At 53.1% G+C, this 18,535-nt stretch overlaps 1 protein-coding gene across 1 annotated transcript; it reads left to right on the top strand.

The window, feature by feature from the left end:
* Positions 1–2,251: 2,251 nt before the first annotated feature.
* On the top strand, positions 2,252–17,265 carry LOC139260154 (inositol 1,4,5-trisphosphate receptor-interacting protein). The gene is made up of 2 exons (XM_070876384.1): positions 2,252–2,462; positions 10,689–17,265. The coding sequence occupies exon 2, from the start codon at positions 10,701–10,703 to the stop codon at positions 12,372–12,374; it is 1,674 nt and encodes a 557-aa protein (XP_070732485.1). The 5' UTR covers positions 2,252–2,462; positions 10,689–10,700; the 3' UTR covers positions 12,375–17,265.
* The last annotated feature ends 1,270 nt before the right edge of the window (positions 17,266–18,535 follow it).

The following is an 18,535-nucleotide window of genomic DNA, read 5'->3' as shown; positions in this document are numbered from 1 at the left end:
CCTCTTGAATATGTCTAATGAATTGGCATCAACAACTCTCTGCGATAGGGAATTCCACAGGTTAACAACTCTCTGAGTGAAGAAGTTTCTCCTCATCTCAGTTCTAAATGGCTTACCCCTTATCCTTAGACTATGTCCCCTGGTTCTGGACTTCCCCAACATCAAGAATATTCTTCCCGCATCTAACCTGTCCAGTCCCATCAGAATTGTATATGTTTCTATGAGAACCCCTCTCATTCTTCTAAACTCCAGTGAATACAGGCCCAGTCGATCCAGTCTCTCCTCATATGTCAGTCCTGCCATCACTGGAATCAGTCTGGTGAACCTTCGCTGCACTCCCTCAATAGCAAGAACGTCCTTCCTCAGATTAGGAGACCAAAACTAACACAATATTCTAAGTGAGGCCTCACCAAGGCCCTGCACAACTGCAGTAAGACCTCCCTGCTCCTATACTCAAATCCCCTAGCTATGAAGGCCAACATACCATTTGCCCTCTTCACCGCCTGCTGTACCTGCATGCCAACTTTTAATGACTGATGACACCCAGGTCTCGTTGCACTTCCCCTTTTCCTAATCTGCCACCATTCAGATAATATTCTGCCTTCGTGTTTTTGCCACCAAATGGATAACCTCACATTTATCCACATTATATTGCATCTGCCACGCGTTTGCTCAAGTCACCCTGCAGCCTTTTAGCATCCTCCTCACAGCTCACACCGCCACCAGCCAGCTTAGTGTCATCTGCAAACTTGGAGATATTACACTCAATTCCCTCATCCAAATCATTAATGTATATTGTAACTAGTTGGGGTCCCAGCACTGAGCCCTGCGGCACCCCATTAGTCGCTGCCTGCCATTCTGAAAAGGACCCGTTTATCCCGACTCCCTGCCCGCCAATTAATTCTCTATCCACATCAGTACATTACCCCCAATACCATGTGCTTTAATTTTGCACACCAATCTCTTGTGTGGGACCTTGTCAAAAACCTTTTGAAAGTCCAAATACACCACATCCACTGGTTCTCCCTTGTCCACTCTACTAGTTACATCCTCAAAAAATTGTGGAAGATTTGTCAAGCAGGATTTCCCTTTCATAAATTCCTTTCATGGATGTTACAAGGATACCCTCAAAGCCTCCCTGATAAAGTGCAACATCCCCACTGCCACCTGGGAGTCCCTGGCCAAAGACCACCCTAAGTGGAGAAAGTGCATCCGGGAGGGCTCCTCGAGTCTCGTCGTTGAGAGCATGCAGAAAACAAGTGCAGGCAGCGGAAAGAGCGTGCGGCAAACCAATCCCACCCACCCCTTTCCTCAACGACTGTCTGTCCCACCTGTGACAGAGACTGTGGTTCTCGTATTGGACTGTTCAGTCACCTAAGAACTCATGTTAAGAGTGGAAGCAAGTCTTCCTCGATTCCAATGGACTGCCTATGATAATGATGATGATGATAGGTGAGCGGGACTTGGTGCAAGTTTGGATACGGGCAGCCAAGTTTTGGATCATCTCTAGTTTACGTAATGTAGAATGTGGGAGGCCAGCCAGGAGTGCGTTGGAATAGTCAAGTCTAGAGGTAACAAATGCATGGATGAGGGTTTCAGCAGCAGATGAGCTGAGGCAAGGGCGGAGACGGGCAATGTTCGAGGTGCCTTTCATGACCACCGGTCGTCTCAATGCTTCACAGCCAATGAAGTACTTTGGGAGTGTAGTCACTGTTGTAATGTCGGAAACGCGGCCTTCAATTTGCGCACAGCAAGCTCACACAATTTTGGGGCTACAAACAGCAATGTGGTAATGAACAAATTATGTTTTTATTATGTTGATTGAGGGATAAATATTGGCCAGGACATGGGGGATAACTCCCCTGCTCTTCTTCGATATGGTGCCATGGGATCTTTCACATCCACCTGAGAGAGCAGACGGGGCCTCGGTTTAATGTCTCACCCACTGAACCTGGGCTGACACTAAAGCAGGCGGTGTGGTGATAGTCACAGGCTCAGAAGGGACGCCGAGGTTGCGAATTCCCCACCCTGGCAGCAGGGTCTGACCCTCAGCATCGAACCCCCTGCAGATCCCACCAGGTCCTGCTCGGGAAGCACTTTGGGCAGTGGGGCGGACAGGGGCTGTGCCTTTAAGGAGCGAAGGTCACGGCCCATGTCTGACTCTCTCTCTCGGCTTATTAGGAGGGAAAGGGTTTTGGTGAGCGGCAGGAAATGAGTAAGACGGGGGTAAGAATCGAGTGCGAGTGGAGAAAGAGGAAGGACCTGAGCGATCGGGCGGCGAAAGAGAGAGAGAAAGAGAGAGAGAACCGCGATCAGAGCTCGGGGTCCGGCTCCCCCCCGACCACCAGCCCCTCCGACAGGGACTCCGGGAGCCGCGACTGCTGCGTTGGGCTGCCCACAGAGCCTGCAGACAGAGCCGATAGTGCAGATAGGCAGAGCCGCGGGGCCGGGGCTGGCCCGAGGTGAGTGACTCCATTCCTGTCTCCCTCACACCGCCCCGGGGGCTCACTATCCCGGGGCTCTGAACCCGGCTCTCCCCCACCCAGAGTCTGGGAGCAAAGTGTGAACGGCCCGAGAGCTCAGGGAGAGCCGTCAGTCACTCAGCTTGTAACGTGAGCGGGGGAGGGGAGGGTTTTTAAGGTGGTCCTGGGTTGAGCCTTCTTAAAAGTGGCAGTTTTACAAAATTTGAATGTGAGGTCCTGACGGGATCGAATTTAACAGGAGACGGAAATTCTTGGAATTAGTTGCTGTGTGTCTGTGTATGTGTGTGTATCTGTGTGTGCATGTTTGTGTGTGTGTGTGTATCTCTGCAACGAGCCAAAGGTGGGAAGAGGAAACATTACAGGGACACCCTCAAAGCCTCCCTGAGAGAGTGCAACATCCCTACCTACACCTGGGAGTCCCTGGCCGAAGCCTGCCTTAAGTGGATGAAGTGCATCCGGGAGGGCGCTGAGCACCTCGAGTCTTATCGCCGAGTGCATGCAGAAAACAAGCGCAGGCGGCGGAAAGAGCGTGCGGCAAACCTGTCCACCCATCCTTACCCTCAACGACTGTCCCACCTGTGCCAGGGAATGTGGCTCTCGTATTGGACTGTTCAGCCACCTAAAGGACTCATTCTAAGAGTGGAAGCAAGACTTCCTCGATTCCGAAGGACTGCCTATGATGATGTTCATGATGTGTATCTGTGAGTGTGTGCATGTGTATCTACATGTGTATCTACACGTGTGTATCTGCATGTGTGTCTGTGCGTGTGTATGCTTGTGTCTCTGCGTGCGTGTCACTTCCCCCAGTTGCAGTAATGAGCGCATTCATTAATCCTGTCCAATTTTCGACCCCACCTTTTCCCCATATCCCCCAACCCCACCTACCTGCCTTCTCCCCATTTTCTCCTGTATGGCTCAGAGATGTGGACCATATACACTAGACACCTCAAATCGTTGGAGAAATACCGTCAACGATGTCTGCACAAGATCCTGCAAATCCCCTGGGAGGACAGACGCACCAACATTAGTGTTCTCGATCAGGCCAACATCCCCAGCATTGAAGCACTAACCACACTCAACCAGCTTCATTGGGCAGGCCACATTGTCCGCATACCCAACACGAGACTACCAAAGCAAGCGCTCTACTCAGAACTCAGGCGAGCCCCAGGTGGGAAAAGGAAACGTTTCAAGGACACCCTCAAAGCCTCCTTGATAAAGTGCAACATCCCCACTAACACCTGGGAATCCCTGGCCTAAGAGCCGAGAGCATGCAGAAATCAAGCGTAGGCAGCGGAAAGAGCGTGCGGCAAACGTGTCCCACCCACCCTTTCCTTCAACCACTGTCCCACCTGTGACAGAGACTGTAATTGCCATATTGGACTGTACAGTCACCTGAGAACTCACTTTTAGAGTGGAAGCAAGTCTTCCACGATTCCGAGGGACTGCCTATGATGATATCGCCAACACCACCCATATCCCCCAACCCCACCTACCCACCTTCTCCCCATATCCCTCAACCCCGCCTCTCTCCACAAACACATTCCTTGACCCTATTTATACCGTCTATTTCCTTCTCTGCGAGCCCAATGCACCATTTCTCGTTGGGTGACAAAGTTACCCTTCGAACTCCTAACTTCCTCATCTTTCCAACATCTATTTCAAAAACAGTAACAACTTGTATTTATATAGTGCGCTTAACGCAGTCAAATTTCCCAAGGTGCTTCACGGGAACGTTATCAGACAAAATTTGTCACCGAGCCACATAAGGAGATATTAGGGCAAGTGACCAAAATCTTGAAAGACTTGCATTTATATAGCGCCTTTCACGACCACCGGACATCTCAAAGTGCTTTACAGCCAATGAAGTACTTTTGAAGTGTAGTCATTGGTGTAATGTGGGAAACGCGGCAGCCATTTGTGCACAGCAAGCTCCCACAAACAGCAATCTAATAATGACTAGATGAACAGTTTGTGTTATGTTGATTGAGGGATAAATATTGGCCAGAACACCGGAGTTAACTCCCCTGCTCTTCTTCAAAATAGTGCCATAGGATCTTTGACGTCCACCTGAGAGGGCTGATGGGGCCTCGGTTTAATGTCTCATCTGAAAGACTTAGGTCAGAGAGTTTTAAGGAGGGTCGTAAAGAGAGGTGGCGAGGTTTTGAGAAGGAATTCCAGAGCTTGGGGCCCAGGCAGCTGAAGGCACGGCTGCCAATGGTAGGTGAAGTGCAGGGAGCTTGAACCCACAACCCTCTGACTCAGAGGCGAGAGTGCTACCACTGGCCCACACTGACACACTATGACCAAACGGGACTTGTTGTCAGTTCAGATATGGGCAGCAGAGTTTTGGATGAGCTTACTTCTCCGGAGGGTGGAGGATGGGAGGCCGGCCAGGAGAGTATTGGAATAGTCGAGTCTGGGGGTAACAAAGGCACGGATGAGGGTTTCAGCAGCTGAAGAGCTGGGGCGGAGATGGGCGATGTTACTGAGGTGGAAATAGGCGGGAATATGGGGTTGGAATGTCAGCTCAGGGTCAAACAGGACAGCGAGGTTGTGAAGGGTCTGTGTTTACTCACTGAGACGGTGCTGTGTATACTCCCATACTAATACATTCTCTCTTGCTCTGTCTGTCCCTTTCTGTCACTTCTACATTCCAGTCCCCTCAGCCCAAGCTCCTCGAGACCATGAACTCACCCCTCTGGAATCTGACCAGTGCTAACTCTCTTCCTATTGTAATTCTCTGGCCTCCAGGGTCGGCAGCTTCGGCCTGTGATTCTCCTTTGCCTGTCCTCAGTCTCCCCGCCCATGCTCCAGGGTGGCTGACTGCTCCTGACTGGTGAGTGCTGACTGCTCCTGGCCTGTGGCAATTGGTGCAGCTGCCTAACCCCACAGCCTGCATCCCCCACCCCACGACCCTCACCCCCATACACCCCTCAGCCCTCACTCCGCACACACCCCTCACCCTATACCACACACCCCTCGCCCCACACCCCACACCCCGCAGCCACCCTCCCGGGCCGCACGCTGAGCCGGGGCCTGGCGGGTTTGTTTGTTTGGGGACCTGTGCCAGCCGAGCCAGCCCTGAGTGGGGGATGGAGCCCACATCCAGTCAGAGTGGGGGGTGGAGTGAATCAACCCCTGGACTTGCTTTGGTCGCAGATCCCAGAGATGGAGCAGCCAGTGTGGGCTCCATTGAGCGACCTTCTGCGAGTGATGCTGACACTGGGAGTGTAATGTATTTACTTCCTGGGTTCTTTGCTTAAGAATTCATAGCAACACATTGCTATTAAGAATTAGTTGGTTTATTAGCAAAAGGTTTAACTATCACACTCCACATTACCAGTTCATCCACCAGGCTCACAATCACCTGCCTCATTGTGGATTCCCTGCACCCAACTGGTGGCGAGTGTTGCATGCACACTGTGACTGGTGGCGAGTGTTAGATGCACACTGTGGCTGGTGGTGAGTGTTAGATGCACACTGTGACTGGTGGTGAGTGTTGCATGCACACTGGCTGTTGGCGAGTGTTAGATGCTCACTGTGACTGGTGGCGAGTGTTACATGCACACTGTGACTGGTGGCGAGTGTTAGATGCACACTGTGACTGGTGGCGAGTGTTACATGCACACTGTGACTGGTGGCGAGTGTTAGATGCACACTGTGACTGGTGGCGAGTGTTACATGCACACTGTGACTGGTGGCGAGTGTTAGATGCACACTGTGACTGGTGGTGAGTGTTAGATGCACACTGACTGGTGGCGAGTGTTAGATGCACACTGACTGGTGGCGAGTGTTACATGCACACTGTGACTGGTGGCGAGTGTTACATGCACACTGTGACTGGTGGCATGTGTTACATGCACACTGTGACTGGTGGCATGTGTTAGATGCACACTGTGACTGGTGGCGAGTGTTAGATGCACACTGTGACTGGTGGCATGTGTTAGATGCACACTGTGACTGGTGGCGAGTGTTACATGCACACTGTGACTGGTGGCGAGTGTTACATGCACACTGTGACTGGTGGCATGTGTTACATGCACACTGTGACTGGTGGCATGTGTTACATGCACACTGTGACTGGTGGCATGTGTTACATGCACACTGTGACTGGTGGCGAGTGTTAGATGCACACTGTGACTGGTGGTGAGTGTTAGATGCACACTGTGACTGGTGGCGAGTGTTAGATGCCCACTGTGACTGGTGGCGAGTGTTAGATGCACACTGTGACTGGTGGCATGTGTTACATGCACACTGTGAATGGTGGCGAGTGTTGCATGCACACTGTGACTGGTGGCGAGTGTTAGATGCACGCTGTGACTGGTGGCGAGTGTTACATGCACACTGTGACTGGTGGCGAGTGTTACATGCACACTGTGACTGGTGGCGAGTGTTACATGCACACTGTGACTGGTGGCGAGTGTTACATGCACACTGTGACTGGTGGCGAGTGTTACATGCACACTGTGACTGGTGGCGAGTGTTACATGCACACTGTGACTGGTGGCGAGTGTTACATGCACACTGTGACTGGTGGCGAGTGTTAGATGCACACTGTGACTGGTGGCGAGTGTTAGATGCCCACTGTGATTGGTGGCGAGTGTTACATGCACACTGTGACTGGTGGCGAGTGTTACATGCACACTGTGACTGGTGGCGAGTGTTACATGCACACTGTGACTGGTGGCGAGTGTTAGATGCACACTGTGACTGGTGGCGAGTGTTAGATGCACACTGTGACTGGTGGCGAGTGTTAGATGCACACTGTGACTGGTGGCGAGTGTTACATGCACACTGTGACTGGTGGCGAGTGTTAGATGCACACTGTGACTGGTGGCGAGTGTTAGATGCCCACTGTGACTGGTGGCGAGTGTTAGATGCACACTGTGACTGGTGGCAAGTGTTACATGCACACTGTGACTGGTGGCGAGTGTTAGATGCACACTGACTGGTGGCGAGTGTTGCATGCACACTGTGGCTGGTGGCGAGTGTTAGATGCACACTGTGACTGGTGGCGAGTGTTGCATGCACACTGTGACTGGTGGCGAGTGTTACATGCACACTGTGACTGGTGGCGAGTGTTGCATGCACACTGTGACTGGTGGCGAGTGTTACATGCACACTGTGACTGGTGGTGAGTGATACATGCACACTGTGACTGGTGGCGAATGTTACATGCACACTGTGACTGGTGGCGAGTGTTACATGCACACTGTGACTGGTGGCGAGTGTTACATGCAAACTGTGGCTGGTGCTGAATCAGCCCAGGCTGCAGTGGGCTGGCGGGCGATAGCAGGCTCCAGGGGTTAACATCGGCAGTCACCGCGACAGAGCACGTCGCACTGCAACCACAGTCAGCCGGCAAAGCACATCCTTTGGACAAGCAACCGCAGGAGAAACGGGGGCGGTTCGACGTTGCAAGGAGCTGACTGAGGGGAGCATTACAGAGCGTATAGGCTTGCGAACTACAGAGGGGGAGATCCAAAGTTGGAAAATAAAAATCTAAAAGGGTTGGAGGAATGGGACCAAGGGCAGAGCTTTTCACGAGAGCCAACAGTCACAATGGGCTGAACAATCTCCTCCTCAGCTTCAAATTATATGATTCCGTGCCTTCAGCTGCCTGGGCCCCAAGCTCTGGAACTCCCTCCATAAACCTCTCTGCCTCTCTACCTCGCTTTCCTCATTTAAGAAACTCCTGAGCCAAGTTGTGGCAGAACATGACTTTAACTTTAGCCCCGACAGTAGCTCAAGGGGTCTGCGATTGGGCAGAGTGGCTGCACTCCGAGTGCACCCCACCGTGGGAGGGGGGCGGTGGGGGAAGAGACCTTGATCACATGATTGGGAGAGCGACGAGCTTTTCTTGGGAAGGAACCACGCATCCTGGTCCCATCCCTTCCTCTCGTGACTCCAGACCCACTGACGGCTCTGAAAGGAACTTCCTGACCAGCGACTTCAGCTCAGTCACATTTCAGTCATCTCTCGACGGAAATTTAGAAAATGTATTTTCACATAGGCCGTTCATATTTACATGGACTCAGTTTCTTAAACGATAAGGGAATAAGGGGATATGTGGAGCGGGTGGGGAATTGGAGCTGAGTCCATGATCAGATCAGCGATGATCTTATTGAATGGCGGAGCAGGCTCGAGGGGCCGTATGGCCTGCTCCTGTTCCTATTTCTTATGTTCTTGGAAGGAAACCGATTGACATAGAATAAAATCCTGGGTTATCAGAAGCTAATAATAAAATGTTGCTGCTTTAGTGAGCACCCTCACATCCCTCCTTGAGGGAGCACTGCACTGTCGGAGGGGCAGTACTGAGGGAGCGCCGCACTGTCGGAGGGGCAGTACTGAAAGAATGATGCGCTGTCGGAGGAGCAGTACTGAGGGAGCGTTGCACTGTCAGAGGGGCAGTACTGAGGGAGCGTTGCACTGTCAGAGGGGCAGCACTGAGGGAGCGCTGCATTGTCGGAGGGGCAGCACTGAGGGAGTACTGCACTGTCGGCTGGGCAGTGCTGAGGGAGTACTGCACTGTCGGATGGGCAGTACTGAGGGAGTGCTACACTGTCGGAGGTGCTGTCTTTCAGATGAAACGTTAAACCGAGGCCCTTCAGGCGGACATGGTGCTTTTCGAAGATGAGTTCGGGAATTCTCCTCAGTGTCCTGGCCAATATTTATCCCTGAACCAACATCTGAAAAAAACAGATTACTTGGTCATTACCACATTGCTGTTTGTGGGAACTTGCTGTGCACAAATTGGCTGCCACGTTTCCTGAATTACAACAATGACTACACTTCAAAAATGCTTTGGGTCAAATTGAGGTTGTGAAAGGCGCTATTTAAATGCACGTTCTTTCTTTTTATCAGCAAGGTAGATGGCGAACGAGAGCTTGATTTTTTTTCTAGCAATCCCCGCGGGGCTGGTAGCCTGAGGAACAGTGTGCGAGGGAGAAGGGAGCAGAGAGCTGAGTGCAGAGGCCTAGTGTCTGGTGATCGGGGGGGGGCTGCTCTACCCCCTACCACCCCCCCCCCCAAGTCCATTGCCAATTCTGTCTGATACACACTATATCACGAAAGAGCCGAAGATGTTCAGGTGTCGGTGCAGTAACGTGCTGGGAATGTTCAGAATTGGGGCGGGGGGGGCGGCGGGCGGATTATTCCTGCTGGAAACACTGGTCTTGATGTTTGTGGCACCATTTCCCTCAATCACTGGAGGTCAGAACAATCCCTCTCTCACCTGCAACCTCCATCCTCGCTCCACCCGCCCTGGCCCCCCTCTCCCTCGTTATCTCACCCACACCGCTATGGTCAGCGCTCATTTGAACTTTTCCCCCTCGATCCTCAGCCCCAAATTTCCCCGGCCATCCCACACTCACTCTCTCTCCCCCTGCATCCTCATTGTGCTGAATCCCAGACCATCTCACTGTCCCTCGCTTCAACTCATTCACACTCGGGACCTCAAACCTATGGAATTGGATAAATACTTGCGAAGGAAAAAGCTTGCAGGGCTACGGGAGAAGACAGCGGGGGGAAGGGAATACTTGGATTCGCTTTTACAAAGAGCCGACACAGGCATGATAGACCCCACGTTTGACCCCTGTGTGTTTGACCTTGTGTTTGTTTGACCCCTGTGTGTGTTTGACCGAGTTTGACCCTGCGTTTGACCCCATGACTGGTCCTATGTGTGTTTGACCCTGTGTTTGTTTGACCCCTGTGTGTGTTTGACCCTGCGTTTGACCCCGTGACTGGTCCTGTGTGTGTTTGACTCTGTGTTTGTTTGACCCCTGTGTGTGTTTGACCCTGCGTTTGACCCCGTGACTGGTCCTGTGTGTTTGACCCCCGAGTTTGACCTGTGTGTGTTTGACCTTGTGTTTGTTTGACCCTGTGTGTGTTTGACCGAGTTTGACCCTGCGTTTGACCCCGTGACTGGTCCTGTGTGTGTTTGACCCTGTGTTTGTTTGACCCCTGTGTGTGTTTGACCCTGCGTTTGACCCCGTGACTGGTCCTGTGTGTGTTTGACCCTGTGTTTGTTTGACCCTGTGTTTGTTTGACCCCGTGACTGGTCCTGTGTGTGTTTGACCCCTGTGTGTGTTTGACCCCGTGTCTGGTCCTGTGTTTTGGGGATGTTACTCCGTGGATTTTCCATCGGTGGGGTTTGTATTTTGCGAGCTGATTGTCACGGTGGATGTTTTCCTGTCCCCCCTGCAGGTTTGGGCGGCCATGCCGGTGGGGATATTTGCCGTGTGCCTGCTCGTGGCCGCGGCGGTCATCGATCGCCCGTTCACCCTGCAGCCGGCCGGCCGGAGCGCGGAGAGGGAGCGGGAGGCGGACACCGTGAGCCGGATGAAGGAGCGGGAGGAGCGGCTGCGAGCCCAGATGCTGCGGCTGGAGAAGGAATTTGCCGAGTCGCTGCCGGCGGGCGCGGGGCCGGGGTCCGGCGGGGGTCCGGCGGGCGAGGAGGAGGAGGAGCGCGGCTGGAGCCTGTGGAGCGCCCTGATCATCGCGGCCCTGCTGCTGCTGGAGATCTGGCGGCAGGACGCGGAGCCCCGAGCCCCCCAGGAGCTGGCGAGCGAGGACGAAGACTGGGACGCCCTGGGGGACTCCGCGTGGTGCGCGGCGCTGCCGGACCACCAGACGCTGGGCCGCTTGTACGAGCGGTGCATCAGGGTGCCGGGGAACGAGCTGTCCAGGACCCAGGAGCTGGTGGAGGGCTGCGCCGACGATTTGCTGGAGGCCCTTCGCAGCGTGTGCGACCGCGACCTGGACATGGAGGTGGAGGAGTGCATCGGCGTCGGCAGCCTGTACGAGAACTGGAGGGTGGAGCGGCCGCTGGTGTGCGACCTGATCGTCCCCTTCACTCCCCCCGAGCCCTACCGCTTCCGGGCCCAGCTGCTGCGCGCCGGACCCGCCGTCTGCCCGGGGGAGCAGGGCTACGCGACCATCCGCGTCCTCCATCCGGCCGGCGACTCGGCCTCCTGCCTGTGCGGCAAGACCCAGCTGGGAGAGGACATGTTGTGCCTGGTGCACGACCCGCAGATCCCAGGGGGCGAGCCAGGGGGGCCGAGGCCGGAGCTGCTATGGGCCAGCAGCGCACCCTATCTGGCCAAGGCCCAGGTCATGCGCTGGTTCCAGGTGGCGCTGACCAAAGCCTGGGCCGAGATCTCGCACAAGTACGACTTTGAGCTGACCTTCCGCGATCTGGACAGGCCGGGCGCCCTGCGGATCCGGCTGCGCTCCGGCAAGGCCGTGCTCTTCAACCTCTGGCCCGTGGTGCAGTTTGAAAGCTCCGACGTGTACTCAATGCCCCTTTTCTCCAGCGACGCCCAGCCCGGCTCCGCCCGCTCCAGCGACACGGCCTGGCCCTTGATCTTCGCCGTGTGCGAGAAGCGGTTTCTCCGGGCGATGGGCAAGAAGCTGCCGGAGGGTGCGTGCCACCTGGTGTGCCTGCAGATCGTGTCCTTCCTGCACCACAAGCAGTGCCAGCTGACGGGGCGCAGCGGACTCAGCCAGTACCACCTCAAGACGGCCCTGCTGCACCTCCTGTCCCGCCGGCCCCCCGCCGACTGGCACCCGGACCGCCTCCGCCACCGCCTGCGCGACTTGCTGCGCTTCCTGGACAAGGCGCTGCTGGAGAAACGTCTGAACCACTTCGTGATCGGCAACGGCGCCGCGCTGCCCGAGCTGGACGTTCCCGCCGCCTTCCGCGCCGCCGAGCCGTTCAACCTGTTCCGCGGGATGGTCACGCACCGCGCCCTGCACCGGCGAGCCCGGGGCTCCTGGGCGGAGATGCTGAAGAACGCCGCGGTCCTGATCCGCGAGTACAGTCTGGGCGGTCCCGGCCACGACAGCGGCATCAGAGCCCGGCACAAAGCAGCGGTAGCGGAGCCCAGCTAGCCTCACAGCACGGGGCGGCACGGGACACACCACACCACACGGCCAGCTGCTCCAGCCCAAGGCCGCACCGAACCGCAGCCACTCCACTGGCAACACAGGCCGAGGGACTGGCCAGTGCCTGACAACACCGGCCCACTCCCCACTGAGGCTGGGCTCGGAGCCCAGGCCGGACCCTCGCGAGGGAGGTTCCTGCTCTGTGCCGGGGGCACACTGTAAGCCGCACGGTCCGGAGCACGGCACTGATTGTCAATCGGCATTAGTTGGCAATCCTAGTGCTGGACATCAAAGGTCACACTGTGCATTTAGGCGCTTTTCTGAGCTTCGTGTTAAACTATCCGCTCAATACAGTGTAGAGGGTGTTTTACTCTCTATCTAACCCCGTGCTGTACCTGCCCTGGGAGAGTTTGATGGGAGAGTGTAGAGGGAGCTTTACTCTGTATCTAATCCGTGATGTACCTGCCTTGGGAGTGTTTGATGGGACAGTGTAGAGGGAGCTTTATTCTGTATCTAACCCGTGCTGTACCTGCCCTGGGAGTGTTTCATGGAAGAGGGAGCTTTATTCTGTATCTAACCCGTGCTGTATCTGCCCTGGGAGTGTTTGATGGGACAGTGTAGAGGGAGCTTTATTCTGTATCTAACCCATGCTGTACCTGCCCTGGGAATGTTTCGTGGGATAGATTAGAGGGAGCTTTACTCTGTATCTAACCTGTGCTGTACCTGCCCTGGGAGTGTTTGATGGGACAGTATAGAGGGAGCTTTACTCTGTATCTAACAGCATGCTGTACCTGCCCTGGGAGTGTTTGATGGGACAGTGTAGAGGGAGCTTTACTCTGTATCTAACCCCGTACTGTACCTGCTCTGGGAGTGTTTGATGGAACAGTGTATACGGAGCTTTACTCTCTATCTAACCCCGTGCTGTACCTGCTCCTAGAGAGTTTGATGGGACAGTGTAGAGGGGGCTTTACTCTGTATCTAACCCTGTACTGTACCTGCCCTGGGAGTGTTTGATGGGACAGTGCAGAGGGAGCTTCATTCTGTATCTAACCCCATGCTGTACCTGCACTGGTAGTATTTGATGGGACAGTGTGGAGGGAGCTTTACTCTGTATCTAACCCGTGCTGTACCTACCCTGGGGAGGGGCAGCACCTTATACTGGGGCTATTCCAGTGATCGTGCTGTAGCTCCCTCTGGGAGGGCCCTCTCCTGTCCCTGACGCAGCCTCGCCCTCATCTCCATTCCTGAGCCTCCAGCACCACTCGCCCTTCCCTTCTCCCTCTCTCTCCTGCCCCCTCTCTCCCATTTGCTCTCCCTCTCTGGAGCCCCTGATCTCTCTCTCCGCTCTCTCCAGCTCCCTGAATCTCATTCTTTCTGGTCCCGGATTACACAGGATCAGGAGGAGCCCATTCAGCCTCTTGAGCCTGTTACACAGGAACAGGAGGAGGCCCATTCAGCCCCTCGAGGCTGTTACACAGGAACAGGAGGAGGGCGTTCAGCACTGCCCTCCTATAGCTCAGTCAAGCGGCTGCGCTTCACATGGGAGTGTAAGCTGTGTTGGTCCCTCCTCTTTCCAATGCCTCTTCCCCCTCCACTCCTCCCTCAACCATCCCCTCTCCCCCCCCCCCCCCCCCCCCATTCTTTCACCCCCTTCGTCAGTCCCATCTGTTGCCATGCCTACCTCGGGCGACCGGCGGGGGGGGAGGCGGGAAGCGATTCCAATGGACTGTGGGCCCCATTGGGATCAGCCCACGCAGCAGGACCCATAATAACATAAGAAATAGGAACAGGAGTAGGCCGTTCGGCCCCTCGAGCCTGGCCGCCATTCAATAAGATCATGGCTGATCTGATCTTGGATTCCACTTTCCATCATTCCACTTCCTCCTCATCTGTTTCAAATGGGCAGCCCCTTATTCTAAGACTATGTCCCCTAGTTTTAGTTCCCTCTATTAGTGGAAATATCCTCTCTGCATCCACCTTGTCGAGCCCCCTCATTATCTTATATGTTTCAGTAAGATCACCTCATTCTTCTGAACTCCAATGTGTATAGGCCCAACCTACTCAACCTAGCTTCATAAGTCAACTCCCTCATCTTCAGAATCAACCTAGTGAACCTTCTCTGAACAGCCTCCACTACAAGTATATCCATCCTTAAATACGGAGACCAAAACTGTATGCAGACCCTAGATGTGGCCTCACCAATACCCTGTACAGTTGTAGCAGGACTTCTCTGCTTTTATACTGTATCCCCCTTGCAATAAAGGCCAACATTCTATTTGCCTTCCTGATTAGTTGCTGTACCTGCATACCAACTTTGTGTTTCATGCACAAGGACCCCCAGGTCCCTTTGTACTGCAATACTTTGCAATTTTTCTCCATTTTAAATTATAATTTGCTTTTCTATTTTTACTATCAAAGTGGATAACCTCATATTTTCCCACATTATACTCCATCTGCCAGATTTATGCCCACTCATTTAGCCTGTCTTAATCCCCCTGCAGATTTTTTTTGTCCTACTCACAGTTTGCTTTCCCACCCATCTTTGTATCATCAGCAAACTTGGATGCACTACACTCGGTCCCTTCATCCAAGTCATTACTATAGATTGTAAATAGTTGAGGACCCAGCACCGATCCTTGCGGCACCCCACTAGTTACTGGTTGCCAACCAGAGAATGAACCATTTATCCCAACTCTCTGTTTTTTGTTAGCCAATCCTCTATCCATGCTAATATATTACCCCCAACTCGGTGAACTTTTATCTTGTGCAGTAACCTTTTATGTGGCACCTTATCGAAGGCCTTCTGGAAATCCAAATACACCACATCCACAGGTTCCCCCTTACCCACCCTGCTTGTTACATCCTCAAAGAACTCCAGCAAATTTGTCAAACATGATTTCCTTTTCATAAATCCATGCTGATTCTGCCAGACTGAATTATGCTTTTCCAAATATCCCGCTACTGCTTCCTTAATAATGGACTCCAGCATTTTCCCAATGACAGATGTTAGGCTGACTGGTCTATGGTTTCCTGCTTTTTGTCTGCCTCCTTTTTTAAATAGAGGTGTTATATTTACAGTTTTCCAATCCGCTGGGATTGCTCCAGAATTCAGGGAATTTTGGTAGATTACAACCAATGCATCCGCTATCTCTGCAGCCACTTCTTTTAAGACCCTAGGATGTCAGCCATCAGGTCCAGGGGACTTGTCCACCTTTAGTCCCATTATTTTACCGAGTACTACTTCATTAGTGATAGTGATTGTATTAAGCTCCTCCCTACCTATAGCCCCTTGATTATCCATTGTTGGGATGTTTTTAGTGTCTTCTACTGTGAAGACCAATATAAAATATTTGTTCAATGTCTCTGCCATTTCCCTGTTTTCCATTCATAATTTCCCAGTTTCATGCTCTTGGAGACCAACATTTACTTTTAGCCACTCGTTTCCTTTTTAAGTACCTGTAGAAACTCTTACTATCTGTTTTTATATTTCGCGCTAGTTTACTGAATAATCTATCTTTCGTATCTTTATCATTTTTTTTAGTCGTTCTTTGCTGGCTTTTAAAAGTTTCCTAATCCTCTGGACTCCCACTAGTCTTGACCACATTTGTATGCCCTTGTTTTCAATTTGACACCATCCCTTATTAGCTTAGTTAGCCACGGATGATTATCCCTTCTCTTACAGTCTTTCCTTCTCATTGGGATATATTTATGTTGCGAGTTATGAAATATCTCCTTAAATGCCAATTTGCTATGTCCAATCAATATGAAAGTTAAAATCGCACATGGTTATTGCCTTTATTACAAGCCTCCATTATTTCTTGATTTATACTCCGTCTAACAGTGTAGCTACTGTTAGGGGACCTGTAAACTATACCCACCAGCGACTTTTTCCCGTTATTATTCCTTATCTCCATCCAAACCACCTCCTTTTCCTTTCCGTCTGTCCTTCAGAATTGTCAAATATCCCTGAATATTTAGTTCCCAGTCCTGGTCACCTTGCAACCAGGTCTCTGTCATGGCTATCAGATCCGGGCTGCTGCTGCTTTAAGCTCCACTGCTGGTGTGGAGCTCCCTCACAGGACCGGGTGGTCGGCTGCCCGAGGTGGACCGGGGACCTGTGCAGTCTGCGCAGCTCAGCATCTCACAGCGGTGCGGTGCCGCAACACCCTCTGTCCCGTGGGAGGGTGGGCAGCGAGGTGTGGGAACCCCCAGTACCACCTGATCCCCATCGCCCCGGGCACTGGGCGCACAGAGCCGTCGGTGACCCCACAGCGCCGGCCCAGAAGCCGAGGATCAGAATGCGTGAAAGTGGTGGACTCCTAGAGCCCCCGAGAACTGGCGTCTGCAGCGGCTGTTCCAGGGGTTCAAACACAATCTATTTTGTATTAAATGTGTATTTGTTACTGAATAAAAATAAAACTTACTGCTGAGCAGCTTCAATTTATAAACCAAGTCGCAGCTTCCACCCGAGAGTGACAGGCTTGCAGCGGTCCCGGTGACCCTGTCCGCGATCTCTGGGTCGGCTGGGGCTCAGCGGGCAGCACTCGCCCCGCAGTCACAGGTCGTGGGTTCAAGTTCCACTCCAGACACTGCAGCACTCCAGTGCAGTACTGAGGGAGCGCTGCACTGTCGGAGGGGCGATACTGAGGGAGTGCCATATTGTCGGAGGGGCGTTACTGAGGGAGTGCCATATTGTCGGAGGGGCGGTACTGAATGTCATGTATGTAACCATCATGCAACGGTAATCTTCATGTAACTGTAACCCTCATGCAACTCCTGTACACTACTTATACCCTAGAAATGCACACCCTGACCACAGGGGGTGAACTTGTGGGAGACACTCCTCACCTGGGTTTCCAGGTATAAAAGGGGAGGTCCCACCCAGGGTCAGCACTCCTTGGTCCTGGGAATAAAAGTTAAGGTCACGTAGTGACTGTGTCTGCAGTACATGCCTCATGTGAATTTGTAGTAAGGTGCAGGGACACCACATTTGGCGACGAGAAACGGGAATCACCGAATCACGAGGATGGCCACCGGTAGCACAAAGGAACGTTACTGTGTGGGTGAGGACTGGGACGACTTCGTGGAGAGACTCCAGCAGAGCTTTGTCACGATGGATGGGCTGGGGGCTGGGATCGTCAGCGGCTGACAAGCGGAGGGCACATCTACTGACCAGCTGCGACCACTGACGTATGCGCTGAAGAAAGACCTGCTCGCACCTCAAAAGCCAGCGGACAAGTCCTTTGAAGAGCTCAGCCAGCTGATCAGTGAGCATCTCAAGCCGGCGAGTAGCGTACATATGGCCCGGCACCAGTTCTACACACACCAGCGTCGGGAGGGACAATACATCTCGGACTTCGTTGCGGGCTTGCGACGCTTGGCCAGTCTCTAAAGTTCACAGACACCTGCAGGGGGGAGATGTTAAGGGATTTCTTCATTGAGGACATTAATCATGCTGGGATTTTCAGGAAGCTCATAGAGACCAAGGACTTGACTTTAGAAGGGGCGGCATTGATAGCTCAGACCTTCATGGCAGGGGAAGAGGAGACCAAGCTAATTTACACGCGCAGCCCTGGTCCCAACGTGGCGATGGACCAGGGAGTTAACATGATGAACGCGGCTCGGGACCCCGCAGGCAGGCAAGGGCATTTTGAAACTGCCCAGACAGTAACAGACTCTAGGGTAACAGGGACAATGGAAAGGGGATCAGCAATTCACGCCATCACAAGGAACAATGCGTCCCGCGATGGGGACCATTAACACCCACCATCAGAGTGCTTAGAAACAACCAAATGGGCAATCAGAGAGGGATGCCTGGTAACAGTCCTTTTGTTAATAACAATCTCAGCTCATGCTGGAGGTGCGGGGGTAGACATACTGCGAAAAGCTGAGGGTTTCAGCAATATACCTGTAGGATTTGTAACTTCAGGGGACATTTGGCCAGGATGTGCAAAAAGGCTGTAGCGAGGCTAATCTGTGAGACAGAGGAACCAGACAAGGGGTCTGCAATGCAGGATGATGCCTGGGGGAAAGCCATGGATGCTGAAGTTCAGCGGATTCATGTGGCTGACATCCACAGCTTATACACTAAAATGCCACCCATGATGAAAGTTTTATTGAATGGCATCCCGGTGCGCATGGAGCTGGACACGGGAGCTAGCCAGTCA

Source organism: Pristiophorus japonicus, chromosome 3 (assembly GCF_044704955.1).
Source record: "Pristiophorus japonicus isolate sPriJap1 chromosome 3, sPriJap1.hap1, whole genome shotgun sequence".
Classification (NCBI taxonomy): Eukaryota; Metazoa; Chordata; class Chondrichthyes; family Pristiophoridae; genus Pristiophorus; species Pristiophorus japonicus.
This window is presented reverse-complemented; position numbering and strand designations above follow the sequence as displayed.